Source organism: Parasteatoda tepidariorum, chromosome 2, assembly GCF_043381705.1.
Source record: "Parasteatoda tepidariorum isolate YZ-2023 chromosome 2, CAS_Ptep_4.0, whole genome shotgun sequence".
Classification (NCBI taxonomy): Eukaryota; Metazoa; Arthropoda; class Arachnida; order Araneae; family Theridiidae; genus Parasteatoda; species Parasteatoda tepidariorum.
In genome coordinates this window covers 44,839,645-44,854,628 of record NC_092205.1, presented here as the reverse complement: position 1 = coordinate 44,854,628, position 14,984 = coordinate 44,839,645, and the positions used below count along the sequence as shown (strand labels likewise).

Below are 14,984 nucleotides of genomic sequence, written 5' to 3'. Positions count from 1 at the left end.
AAGAAATTCTTAACAAAGAATTTTTTTTTCAATATTGCTGAATAAAATCAAAAATAACAACAAAGATTTTCTTAATTAAGTCATAGACACCTGAAAGGGGTTCTAGAGTATCCATTATATCATCAACAGGAGGCTGCAACTGAACAAGTCCTGGTTGAATAAAATCAGCAATACTAGCTCTAGCAGCTGCAAAAGACAAATATATATATATATATAATTCATTTGAAATATTTGTGTCTTTATTTTTTAACATAAATATTTAAGTAAAATTTAATAAATATGTAAATATTTCCTTTTCTTTAATTTTTTTTTAAATGTTTAATAGATATTAGTGGAAAAACCTGGAAATTATTTACAAATTATAGGAATGCAAAATATAGATTTACAATTAATATCAATTAGAATAAAGCTTTGAAAATTATAGGTTTCCAAATTACAGGAAGTTACATAATAGAGGAATTATTTGAAATTCCTATGCAGTTTTAAGAAACAACCTATGCAGTTAATAGCTAACAGGTCAATATGGAGAATACCTTTGAGTAGTTATTATCAAATTTTAGTTAAAAATGCATTATTTTTCACTAATGAATAATAATAAAAATGAGTGCAAAACAAACAACTTGCTCATGAACTGTTACCCAAATAGTTTTCGCCATGGTGCTTAAAGCTATGGTAACATAAATAAAATTTTGCAAGGTCTTATAGATGAAAATTTATAAAAAAAACACCAAAAACAAAATGTATTTTGTACAACACTATAATACAATATACACACAACTATAATTAATCCAAACCCTCCATCAACTGTGACCTTTAGCATTGTTATATCACGTATAGAATGCCTAACCTAAAAGGCGAATACGACAGCCATTATGCTCTCAGCTTATACGAACATATGTAGTAATTTGCATGGTCGAATTCTCTAGCTAAGGTAGTACTAGGTAGTTTCAATACCTCAATTAAGAACAATTCATCAATTTTTATAAAAATGGCATAAATCACTTATTTACTTTTCCCTACTTTTAACACTAAAGCTAAAGAAAAATATTCGAAAAGATCTGTTGGGTAAACTTTTAAAACTCCTTTACAAAAAAATGGCATCAAAAACTTACTGATTTTAACCCAATAAAAATCAGAATTTTTTTTTACACTAATCCCTTGCCTCACAAATTATAATTATACATTTCTCATAATTATTATATACATTTCTCATAATTTTTGCATCAGTATTTACTAATTATGTTTAAAAGATTGAGGTTCTCTACCACATACAAAATATGACAAAATTTAAACAAAGCAAAATGTACTGCAATCTGTTTAGATACGAAAAAGTAATAAATGTATAAATTTTAATTAATTGAAAATAAATTTTAAAAATTCTCTTACCAATTTCCCTCGGATTAGGAAAATCAAATGGTTGGCTTGGATTGAAACTGGTAAATAAGGTATCAGTAAAATCCATTAGAAAATCTTCGTCCATGGCACTTTGTAGAGGTGAATATGGGTCTTTGGTCCAAGAAGGCCATCTTGTTTCAAAATCAAAATCCATCTATAATTCAACAAGAAATTATTAAAAGTTAATTTTGCAAAAATATTAATAACAATTAATCTGCCTCTAATAAATATAAAATCCAACACAAGCAATAAATACATATTAATATTAGAGCTAATTCAATAAAACTACTAAATATTTAATAATACTAACATTTTCAGCTTCATAACTTGATTTTAGTCTACATTTTTCCCTGTAAAATAGTCTCCATTTCTGATACTCTGCCGTAATGCTAGCCATTCTCCTCTTCCAGTAAGTTCCTTCGATAACAACAGCCTTAAAATAAAGTTTGCTCTCTATTTAATTTCAAATTAAAAAACAATTAAACTACGATATTCAAATAAATGCTAATGCAAAATAGAATGTGTAGTCAAATAAGATTTTGAAAAATAAACATTTTCAAGGAAACAACACAACTAGAATAGTAAAATCTAGATTTACCTGATTATTTTATCTAATACTATGGCAAGTTATGAATAAATTTAAAAAATTAATCAAAAATTATTTATTTATAATTTAAGACATACATATTTTTCTTAAAATGCTTCAAAATACCTCATTTTTATCTAATTTTATTTTATTCTACTTTATTTAGCAAGTTGAAAAGAGAAGAATCTAAGTAAGATGGTAATATCATTAATATTTTTATCTCACTTATCCGTAAAATAAGACATAAATTTTACAATAATTTTACTCAAATATAAAATCTTATTAAAAAATTTATGGCATACTTTCTAACAAAATTGCTGAACATAGATTTGAAATTTTTAAAAAATAAATAAATGAAGTAACTTGTAAAAAATGCACATTCTTAGAAGCATTTTAGAACTTAAAAAAAAAAATTATAAAAGATTTTAAAACATTAATAATAGTATGACACAGAATCAAATGTTTAAACTAAGTTATTTTTAGTTTAATTTTTCAAAAGCTAATTGAGAGTACAAACTAAAAAAAAAATTTAAAATCTTGCAGCAAAAAAAAGCAAAAAAAAAAATAAATAAATAAAAAATAGCTCAGTTTCTTTTTATGCACAAACACAGAATTTATTGGCACAAGAAAAAAAATGCAGCTGATCTATTTGAAACTCAATATAAAATAAATTTAAATGTTACAGATTAAATGTTTGATATAAAAAGGAGTAAAATTAAAGAAGTAACAAAGAAAAATTTAGGAAAGGTCAAAAGAGTGCCTCAGGTTCCTAGAAGAAGTATTTATTACAAGATAAATCCCCAGAAGAACTGGTGGATGGTTTATAAATCAGTGTAATTAGCTAAAAAAATTATAAACGTATTATGTAATGCATCAGAAAGAAAAATTATTTAAGGTGTATTTCTGTATAAACTTCATAAGTAAATTTTGTTTTTGAACAAAAAAATTATGAAGAATAAAAAATTTGAAGCAGCCCCATGAATTTTGAAGGGAAGAATATTTTAACATACCTCTGCCTTCATATGAGTATCTCCATCTAAAGGTGTGGCAAACTGACATAATTTGTCTGTTTTTATCCTCATTACAACTATAATAAAAGGAAAGATAACATTCATTACATCAGTAACAATAACTTGTAAAGAACACAAACTAACTAGTCTCTTTAGTAACACAGATTATCTGATTTTTCTAAAATATTTTTCAAACAAATGAAAGTTCAATTACGCTTAAAAGCAAGTTATATAAAAAAAATTAAATTTTAACTTATTCTCAGGAGCTATAAGTTCACAAATATAATGAAATTTTGTCCGATAATGGTCAGAAACAAATTAGGTTCATGAAGCAAATAAAAATTTTCTTTAAAAAAAATTAAAAAAAGCAGTAAAACACCTAAACTAGCTGTTACAGAAACAGAATGCAGTAAGGTGATACTACACCAGGTTTCCAGTAGTTACTATAAAGTTATTTTGAAAGTTATAAAAACGATTCGTCTATTTTAATTTAAACATATATGCATTATTTATCGACTACCAGGGGTTAATTGAGAGCCCAACTCAAAAATCTTGAAAATTTCGCGAGTAAAATAATTAGTGAAGCATTTCAAAAAATTAATGTCTTCATAAATTTAAATCATTGATATTTTAAAAACATGAAATTCTAAATAAATTATATGCAGAATAATTTAAATGAATAATTACGTATAAGTTTACTTTTATGTCAAATCACATTTATTATTCTAAAAGAAAAAATATGTACGAATGAAGAGGTGCCAAGTATAAATTCTAGTTCTAAAATTTCTAAATAAAATACACAAGAATTTTTTGACATATATATGATCAATGATTGACGCCTGGTAGCTGAGAGGTAGCACTTCGGGCTCCCGTGCCACAGGTCATGGGTTCAATCCTTGGGCCGGACAAGGTTGACTCAGCCTTTCATCCCTTCAGTGGGTCGGTAAATGAGTACCAAGCATGGTTGGGAACTAAACACTGGGGGTTCCGCATTCGGCTGACCACCTGACCGGAATATCAGCTCCTGCACTTCAGAGCTCAAGGTCAAGAAAACTGAGATGGGCACAGTAGGCCTTGGCCCTCTATGGACTGTCGCGCCACTGAGTTTTGTTTAGTTTAGAGATCAATGATTTCTTGAAACTTCTAGACCTTGGATTTCTGAAAACTTCCGGATCGCGGTTAGCGAAAAATCCGGAAATCCAGATTTTCTCTAGTACAATCATTTCTATGACTATTAATAAATATTGAATCATTTAGCATTAGCATACAAAAAAAAAACAATTATAACATTAGAATATTATTATCGATAACTAACTCAATTTGAAAAATGGCCTGCCATTTTCTTTTAAATAATAAAGACCAATTAAAATTAAATTTATTTTAGCATAAGGGAAAATAATTTTGTCTTAAGCAATCACTTTAGAGGCAAGTAAATAGTCATGAAAATAAAAAGTATAGTTATAAAAAGTAAAGTAAAAAATTTAAAAACATTTCATTTTAATCTTCAACAAATAAAAAATAAATGCAACATGATATATGAAACAGTAAGACAGAAAAACTCATGAACTTTTACGAAAAACAAGGAATAGTAGCAAATAAAATCTACCGAAATCATAGATTTAGATAAAACATACAATTCAAAAATTAAAATTTAGTCTAAATGCTTCATTAATTAGTTGTTTATCACCAGTAATAACGCAAAATATATTTAAAAAGGTTAACTTCTTCTAAAATGAAAAAAAAGAGAGAGATGTTTGAAAGGCCAGTATAGAAATATATATTTCATACAGTTATTATAGAATCAATTTACCTGACTTAGAAAAAATTTATCAGATAACTATAATATGGGCATTTTAATTCAAAAATTAGGAAGACTTGCATAACTATATAAATGCTCATACTCAAACTATATAAATGTTCATACTCAATAAACATGCATTATTAGTTTCAAAATAATATTAATAATATCACTAAAATGTCGTAAACAGCATTAAGACATTTAAGGGACAAAATACAGTGTACTAAAATAGTGCACTCTTACACTGCATATGCCAAGCTCTCCAAATCATATTGTTTAGTCGTATCTTCTCTTTTAAACGAAGTTTGAGTCCTTTGAATTGTTTCCATCTTGGTGAAGTTAATTTCCCACTGTAAATGAATACAAAATAAGTTTAGCAAATAATTTATGTTTTCTATGTTTTTTAGTAATAAAAAAATACATTGCATTGATAATCAGAATCTTCTTCAAGAATAAAAGCCTAAGAAGAGAAAACAACATTATCTAAAATATGCAAATTAATGTGCAAACCATAAATAGTTAAACAAGAATCAAAACTCAAAAGAGATAGGGTATACTTTGTACTATGTAGGCCTGTAGGTGAAAGTGAAAAATAAGACTAAAGTACAAATATAGTACAGAAATGGACATGCTATAGTCTCAGTTTTCTACACAAGAAACCTTCCTCAGAGTCTAAACACCAAATGTAAATAAAATACAAATAAAGTACAGAAGTTATACAGTCAGACCTCAATATAAGGTAATCCGCATATAAGGTCACCCCGCATATAAGGTCACTTTTCCAAAGTGCCGGCTCATTGAATAGGAATTCTTTGTTACAGATTATCGAATATATGGTCAAGTTTTAAAAATCGTTATCGCTGATAAGGTCATTTTTATCTGAGGCGAGGGAAGCTCTTTTCTAACAAAATCCTATTTAACTTCCTTACCAGGCAATTACCCCTCTCTAGTTCTAGTAAAATGTTGCAGCCAACGAACAAGCTACAATTTCTGAAATTGTTTCACAAGTTGTGAACAGTGAGAACAACGACAGTGATCCTGAGACTGTAGCTGTAACCCAAGTGGAAGCCTTTAATGCAATATATGTCATACGAAATATTTTTACAAACCATGAGGGAGCAGAGGAACATTTTGAGAAGTTACAAAATCTAGAAAACATTATCGCTGATAAGGTCATTTTTATCTGAGGCGAGGGAAGCTCTTTTCTAACAAAATCCTATTTAACTTCCTTACCAGGCGATTACCCCTCTCTAGTTCTAGGAAAATGTTGCAGCCAACGAACAAGCTACAATTTCTGAAATTGTTTCACAAGTTGTGAACAGCGAGAACAACGACAGTGATCCTGAGACTGTAGCTGTAACCCAAGTGGAAGCCTTTAATGCAATAAATGTCATACGAAATATTTTTACAAACCATGAGGGAGCAGAGGAACATTTTGAGAAGTTACAAAATCTAGAAAACATGGGTCGAAAAATAAAACGAAAAACAAGACAGACCTGCATAAATGATTATTTTAAATAAGGTAAGATGTAATGTATGTATGTACAATGTATGTATGTAATTTGTAAGTAGCTTTAAATTAAAAAAAATTTTAAAAATCTGACTTTCTTTAATTTTTTACTAATTCTGTTAAAATTTATTGACTTAATATTTAATTAATGGCCGATCTTTTTCGTTTGTATTACCATTTTTAAAAAGTCATAATGTGTACTATTTATGTGCTCAGTTATGAACTGCTAATGAATCGGTTAAAAGGTCACCACGCTTATAAGGTCACTTTTGCGACGTCCCTTAGGGTGACCTTATATCGAGGTCTGACTGTAGTATGCCCATTTTTGTACTTTATTTGTGCTTCATTCATGTTGTTTTTCACTTAAAGAATCAAAACTATTCTGAAAAATGTAATCTGAAATTAAAATAGCTACTATTGTGTAAAGTAAACATCGAAACAATTCAACTACAGTAATGAACTCATGCTTAACATTGTCATATATATAAAAATTACGATTCATAGCTATTTAAAATTTTGTTTAGGGATGCATTATAAATTAAAACTTATATTACATGAAAATAGATATTGAATTTAGTATCTTAATTTGTCAGTCAAAGTTAACATATCTCGCTATAATATTTTTATTAAAATTTATCACATTTAAAAATATTCCTAATTAAAATTTTATCACATTTAAAAAGACAAATAATCTCTTAAAACTCACATTTAAAAAGACAAATAATCTTTTAAAACTATCAATTGATGGATGAAAACAGCTACATTTAGAATAATTTTTTAAAAGAATTATATCGAGTTAAACTGTTATTTGAGTTTACAGGCCTCTAAGCTAAACATTTTGAAAAATAAGAGAAGTTTCTTTTTGCTGTGCTTTTAGGACTCCAGAATTTTGCTAATATTATGGAGGAAAAAAAATTTTTTTTTTTCATTTTATGATTTACATTTCTAAAAATGAGCAATTTAACATTTTCTATAAAGTTTTAAAGCTATTATTTGTTACATTTTTATTGTAGCTATTAGAAAGTTGAAATTTTGTTTGAGAGCTTTACATAAATAGTCATTTAAAAATGATGAAAAAAAAATTTTCTAATTCAACAATTTCAAATTATACCTTCCTTCATGCAAAGTAAAAGTCAAATAAATAAAAATTTTAAAATTAATCTTAAGAGAAAGAATGGACAACTAGTCAAATCTTCATTTAGTGGCGTAGCTAAATTAACTGTTGACCAAGTTTAAAGTCAAAACGTAAGTATTTTCCTCATAATACAGCTTCATCATTATTCTGAATATTAACAAAAACTGGTTCTAAAACCTGAGAAGGGATTTTCTCTTTATCAAATATACACAAAGCAAAGCTTGTTAGAAATAGAACCAATTGAACCTCTTTACTTGCTTTGGAGATCACCTTACTTATAAGACAACCATAAAAATTAAAATCAAAACAGTTAAAAAGGTTTGCCCTATTCACTTTATGTAATGACTTTGAGCAACATATAACTTTTTATGCTCAGCATGAATATTTTTATATGGCATAGCATATTCTGAGCAATTAAGATATTAAATTAAAATGAATTTGAAATCTAACATTAAAAAATTCTTTTCAAATGTATTACTTCAAAAAAAAAATGTTTTTTTTTCTTTTAATTGGCAAGAGCTACATTCAGTCTAAATGGTAGTATCAATGCTGTTTTTTCTTGCCTATAACTTAACAAAATTGGGTCTAGCTTTAATTATAGAACTAATCTTCCTAATTTGACGAAAAGTCAACATCAAAATCGTGCATTTTGAAAGAAATTTCCAACAATTTCTCAGTTTTCATCTATTTTTTTTAAAATTATTAACAAATTATCAACAACAAAAAATTTTAAAAACATCATTATATAGTTTTATAAAACTCATAAAATTTTGCTCTTTATTAAAAACAAATTTTTTAAAAAAGGTAATTTAAAATAAACAGTTCATAAAAGATCAATAATATATTTCAAATATAAAGTTATATATATTATGTGTTTACTTAAATGAAATATAGAAAACAAATTAAAAGGATTGAATATGCCTTATCTTGTCTGGAAAATATTAAGGAAAAAATATAGATAAGGAAGAAATTATTTGTCTCCCTGTTAGCTAACAAGGTCATCCAACTGATAAGAGATCCACTAGAATACACTTATCATTTACTTATCTCTTTCACTTGATACTCACACTACTTAGTCATAATTGTCACATTTAAAATAGATTTGCTCTTTAGTTATGTTTCAATTGTTGTGTACCAAAAATAAAAATTAAACTTATTAAAAAATATTTTAAGGAATAATAAAATTAATACACTAAAAAAAAATTGAAGAAATAATAAAATTTTACTCATTAATACTGATGATTTGATTAGTAACAATAAATAGCTGGCAAAAAAAAAATTAAATTATACATAATAGTATCAAAATTTCCATTAAATAATGATTCTTTACAAAGCTATTTTAATTTAAAACAAAAAATATCTCAGAATATTATTTCATAATTATTTCCTTTTTTTTTCCGGCCTAGGTGGACAAAAAAATTTAGCTTATCTCAACTTTGTCACATTTCAAAAAAAGACTAAACAGATTAAAAAAAGAGATTAGAAAATAACCATGGCAAGATTTTTATCTACGTAACTTCAAAAAGGTCTAAATTATGAGTTACCATTTGATACATAGTTTCTTATAAAAATAGCATTATTGCATAATATAAACTAACAAACAAGAGAATCATAGTTTGAAAAAGAAAAGAAAAAACATGTTTTTCTTTTTATACAAATAATGTTTTGTTCAAAGTATTATATTATATTTTGTGTTTCAAGAAACATAATACATGAGTAATCAAAAAAGTTAACCAATCTTGTGGAATACATTGTATTTTTCTAACATAGTAATATGATTATAGCAGCATATAAATATATCAAAAAATGCATTAAATAATATTAAACTTGACATAGATAGAAGACATAAATACCTAGCAGCACCCCAGAGACTTTTTTTTTTACTTTAAATTCCTTTCATTTTTTATTTTAAAATATTAACTTAATTTTTTATTCAAAATATTATCATAGATAATTGTATATTAAATATAAACTTGTATTAATTAAATTCAAACATTTTTTTTCTTTTTTAACAGGAATTAAATTTGTATTTCCCTGATTAATTTAGGTTTCGAATTTGTTAAAATTTATAGCTTGACTTTTTTTTTAAAAAAACATTGATCTTTGTTATTATGAAAATAGGAATTCTTTCATGACTTTTTAACATTTAGAAAATTACACTTGGTAGTTTGTTAACCAATGCTGGTAGACTCAGCAACCTTCTAACAAGATGTTGTTGCAATGATACAGACCAATAACTTAGGCAGGCCATCTTGTTAATTGAAAATCTTGTAAACTGATAATCTTTTACCGGAAAACATCAAATTATTTAGACATAATAATTAATTTTAAATTATAAATTAAACCTAGCTGACACACCTTTAAAAGGACTATAACAAATTGCAAAAAAATTTATTTCAAAAAGACCATGTTAATAAAAATCAAAGGAGGCTTTTACAATGTCTTAAAATTGTTCCAAAAATAACTTAAAATAATTATGGCGGAACAACATCAACCTTATTCTAAGAAACAATTATATTTTTATATCATTGATATATTTGATTATATACTTCGGTACGTTCTGGTTAAGCAGGAATGCATTAGTACAGATCTCATTGCTAATTGCTCAACGATACCTCGTTGACATTGAAACATTTATTTAGAAATTAGCATATTTTATCCTTTCCGCCCCCCTTTATTTCTAAACTAAAACTTTATATTTGGTTCTGATTGTAGTAGCGCCAATAATGAATATCAAATGCTCTGATAGCAAATAACACCAATGTATGATGAAATAATTTTAAAAATTCAGGTTCTTTTTTTTTAACAATTTTTCTTTTTTTTTTTATGTTCCATTTAAAAATAATAATAATTTAGCTAGTGGGAGTTATCTATTTAGCTAACTTTATTGAATACCAGCAGAACATTTGTAATTATGAACATTTTTAGTGAAGAATACTAGGTGTAATTCTGCTCCATAGTAATAAAACAGTAAGTTGAAGCAAAATTGAAATAGCAAATGATTATAAGAAAAATAAATATTTCAATAAAAATTTTTAAAAAAAATTAGTTTAGACATTTAAACAGCAAATACAAGCATTTAAATTCTTTTATATAATTCTAGGTATAAAAAAATTATAATGGGAATAGTTAAAAAAGTCAGCATCATAAAAAAGTGTATCCCAATTTTTTATACAAATATAGAAAAATAATCATAAAATTTATCAATCAATGGTAAATCAATTTCTATAATTAATTAATTAGTTCTTTTTATTTTAACTCAGAAATAAAATAGATGCAGTTAATTTTTAATATGACAAAATGAACTAAAACTAGCAAATGAAAAACATCTCATATCAAAATACTTTAATTTAGTTAACTTAAAAGTAAATGTTCTTTTAAAATAAAATTATCTTAAAACAGTTAAGGACATCAGTTCCTTACAAAAAAACAAGAATTTTTTTTTTTTTAATTAAATTTCTTTTAGTATGTTACTTTTTTTAAAAAGCTATTTATATATTTTCACAGACATCGCAAAATAATATTTATTTACTGAAAAACTGAATATAACTAAAACTGAAATTTAACAAAATTTATTTTTAATAAAAAAAATTAAATTAGAATAACCGAAAGAAAAATTTATTAATTCTTCAAAAAATTCAAATATTATAGGAGATATTTCTGTTTCGTGATCTATCACACCAACTATAACAACCATGGATTTTAAAACTTGCAAATTTAAAAGAAAGAAAAAAAATTCTTAAATGTTTGTCATGGAGAGGCTGCGAATTATACCCTTCGAGTTAGTCCCTTTCCACAAATTTTTTTTCCCTTAATTTCTCGCAGCCCACGGTTCGAAAGTTTACAGTTTGCCAAAGTAAGCCAAGCCTGAAAAAGACCATCCAGGTTTTTTCAATGTGAGTTTCTTAATTTACTGCACTAGATCAATAGACTTTAAAAGAAAAATAATTGTCAATTATTGTCATTTAAACAAAAATTTCCAAACAATTGAAAATAAATTAACTTGATAATTTATTTTTAATTATTATATAATTCAGCTAAATTAAATGGATAAATAAATTGAAAAGCATTCAGCTTGTTTTGAATGTGTCTTTTGATTATATAAATTTGGCGTTTTCGGAATATCTAGTTTGCATTGATTTAAACTATAATTAATATCACTCTTTCTAATTAATTTCATAATTATTTTAATTATATCTATGAAGTTAATTAACATTAAATTTTTATAATTGCATTAAAATTGAGTTAGGTTTTAGAATTTTTTTTAACTTGTATATTTAAATACAAAAATTGAGACTCATAATAATTCCATATTAAAAAAAAAACAAAGTATGGATTAAATTTTTAGGAAGAAAAAAACATTGCCAAGTTTATTTGACCTATAAATTATTAATTTAAAAATTTTTTCAAGGTTTGTTCATTGATTACCTTTAAAAGAATTATTAAAACATATAATAGTAACACTTTTAATAGTTATTTATCATTCTTTCTTAATATCATTCTCTACTATTATTATGAGATAATTTCTATATTCCAAATTAAAGGCTAGACCAAAAAATGAAATTCTTTTATTATATAAAGTAACCATGTAATATTAAATTATTACATAACATTTTAATAAAAAAAAAAAACATATAGTATATAACTGAACGGTATTTCAGAAAAGAAAAAAAACATCGAAAAACCAATGTGGGTTGAGTTTTTTAAAAATAACTCTAGTTTTTTCAAACTTTCAGAAGTCCACGAGACATGGCAATTATTTTGGTATAGAACACGATATGGAAATTCTTTCAGTTTGGTAATGCTTTAGACCAGTGGTCAGAAGTAGCGCACTACAAGTAGTGAAACTATTGTAGTTGCTACTTTTTTTAGTAGTCTGTAGTGTGTTAAATTCTTTAAAAAAGTAGTATAGTGAATAGTACAAAACAAAAACAATAGTTTGTTGCAATTTCTGGCAACTACTTTAAATGTCAGTCGATAAAAGATGTAATGGGTACAAATCTCTGTGTATCCGTCAATGGATGCAATGAAAATGTCCCTGTGGTTACAGCTGAGCTTTAACAGAGATTACATATTTAAATAACGTATAACTAACATTCAAAGTAGCCATTACATAAAATAAATAATTAATCAATTTGGTCACACTTTCACATGAGAATGCACACTCATGAAACATTGATGTTATTTCAAAAAAAAGGACCATATTTTCGATATACGTAATTTCAAAGAGGAAATAAAAGAGCATTAAACAATTGAAAAGATGCAATTATTTGACAATTTCACATTCTTAAATTCAGTGTTCGCTGTCGAGAAAGGCATAAAAAGTTGAAGGCTAAATATACTTCTACAAAAAATATTTTGGTACAACAAAGTGGCTCATGTAAACATGAATAAATAATTCTTAATTATTCCCTTTTATTCAGTGTAAGTCAATTTCTTATTCAAAACAATTTCGAACATAGGCGTAAATTAAGTTCTCCAACAATGATAGTCTCCTTAAAGTAGTGAAGTAGTTACTACAATTCCAATGTAGTTTGTAGTCACTACATTTTTTTTGAAAAAGTATAGTTGTAGTTAACTACATTTGTAGTTATAGTTAACTACAAAAATAATATAGTTCTTACGACCGCGGCTTTAGATATAAAAATCTTATGCCTTCACTGATGCAAATAAGAAAGAAAAGAAAGATTATATATATGAGATATGAAAGATTCACTCAATTTTACAAGCATAAACTCTTAGTTTCAGGAAGAAAAAAAATTTCCCTTTATATTTTAAGGCTGTAGCTTACTTGAAATAAGCAGCATTAATTGAAATAAACAGCAACAAAAAAAGCTGAGAAACTCAGTCCTTTACATGCTGCCTATTTTGCTAGAGATTTTAATATTCAGTCAACCACTGCATATCACTTTGAATTTTCATATCAAAATGTTTTACAAACCAATAAAATAATTACACAAAACAGGTACACTCACTAACCTTGTTAACATTATTCAACGGGAGAAGAGAAAAAAAAATTTTAGGAGATGTAGCCTAAAAAAAAAAAAAAAAAAAAAAAAAAAAAAAAAAAAAANAAAAAAAAAAAAAAAAAAAAAAGATTAAGCTACAGAGTTGCACAGTCTGCACCCAGATCTACCATCATAGACTCAAAATTATTGTATCTTTATTCTACCTAAGATATGCAAAATGATGATCAAACGCTTTCAAGTTATTTTAATAAATGACAGACCAAGAATAAATAAAAATAATATTTTATACATATTTAAAATAGATTGATGTTCTACCATTTTAAAAGCAAACTCTATATTCATTAGTCAATTTAAAAAGATCTAACTAGTTAAAAAGAATTGGAAAGACAAAATGTATAACAGCAGTAAGTTTAGAATAAATAGCTAGAGGGATAGATAACTCATTGTACATCCAAAATACTTTACATTTTATCTTCTATTTATTAAAATCAAATTTAAATTGTTAGAATTTAATGCGCAATAGTAAGACTCATGACAACTGTTTCCTCAAAATAAAAGGAACTGGCTAATTTCCAGCAGTGGGATTAATTCACATAAAGTGGCATTATATATGCCTCAATGGAAAAAATTTCAAGAACAGAATTTCAGTTATTTGATCTATAACATTCAATATTACAATCAATCAAGTATGTGTTATTAATAATCTATATTAGATCCTGGTTTGCATGCAAATATGCACAGCAACAGCAGCAACACAAACTTTACCTCATATTAACTGAAAACAAAATTCAATATTTTTTTTCAAATAAGTGAAACAAATTCTAGAGTAAGTAATGCACTACCTGTAAGCTAGTGTCATGCACTCGAAAAGTTTTGTTAGAGATGCATCAATTGATATTGAGTGAGTACTTCGTGACCCAAAAGTGTATGTTTTTGAAGTCTCTTGGCACGCTGTTTCGAAATCAAATCCTTTAGAAGGTAACGGCAAGGATTCCTGATCACAATCTGATTCATGAACAACTAATGATGGGCTCTCATCTCCATCCTGAACTTCTGGATCGTCGATATCAGATACCATAAAATGACCACTATGAATTATTTCCTTCATAGATTTTTGATCTGCCTTTTGTCGCATTACACCTCCTGGTGGCATTATTTTTTATAATTGATCTTCACTTTATAACAGAAGACATTAAAATAGATAAATGGTATAAAGTAGAATGTGTTTGCGTCGCATTATTAATAAACATCAGACGTCGTCGACATCTTGATCTGGATGGATTGTTATTTACACGAAGGAGGTGATGACGTAACGAAATCAACAACACTCCCCCAAAATATGAGCAAAATCATTGGTCGACGAGAGAGGGCTTGAAACGGCAACAGCAAGTTTAAATAAAAAATTAAATTAAACACCGAAAAAGAATTTTATTAAAGATCCTATCAAAAGATTTTAAACATCTCATGGTTTTAAGGTAAATTCCAGCTAAAAATACGAAAACTATGAGAAAATGAAGGATTTTGATAAACCTTATTTTAGCTTTAGAAATCATAAAATTAATATTTAAATGATTTAATTGG

The 14,984-nt window shown here is 26.3% G+C and overlaps 1 protein-coding gene across 2 annotated transcripts in view; it reads right to left on the bottom strand.

Annotated features, from left to right (window-relative positions):
• LOC107440492 (MLX interacting protein mondo) overlaps positions 1-14,757 on the bottom strand; it is a 39,818-nt gene extending 25,061 nt beyond the window's left edge. The window contains exons 1-6 of one of the 2 annotated variants that reach the window (XM_016053432.4): positions 14,246-14,757; positions 5,033-5,139; positions 2,992-3,068; positions 1,706-1,828; positions 1,387-1,549; positions 91-186 (exon numbers count right to left, since the gene is read on the bottom strand). In XM_016053432.4, coding sequence (XP_015908918.1) covers positions 91-186; positions 1,387-1,549; positions 1,706-1,828; positions 2,992-3,068; positions 5,033-5,139; positions 14,246-14,556 — 877 coding nt within the window. In that variant the 5' untranslated portion in view covers positions 14,557-14,757. Of the gene's footprint in view, positions 1-90; positions 187-1,386; positions 1,550-1,705; positions 1,849-2,991; positions 3,069-5,032; positions 5,140-14,245 lie in introns of both variants that reach the window. The other variant, XM_071177520.1, reaches the window with a different exon arrangement.
• Between the last annotated feature and the right edge of the window lie 227 nt (positions 14,758-14,984).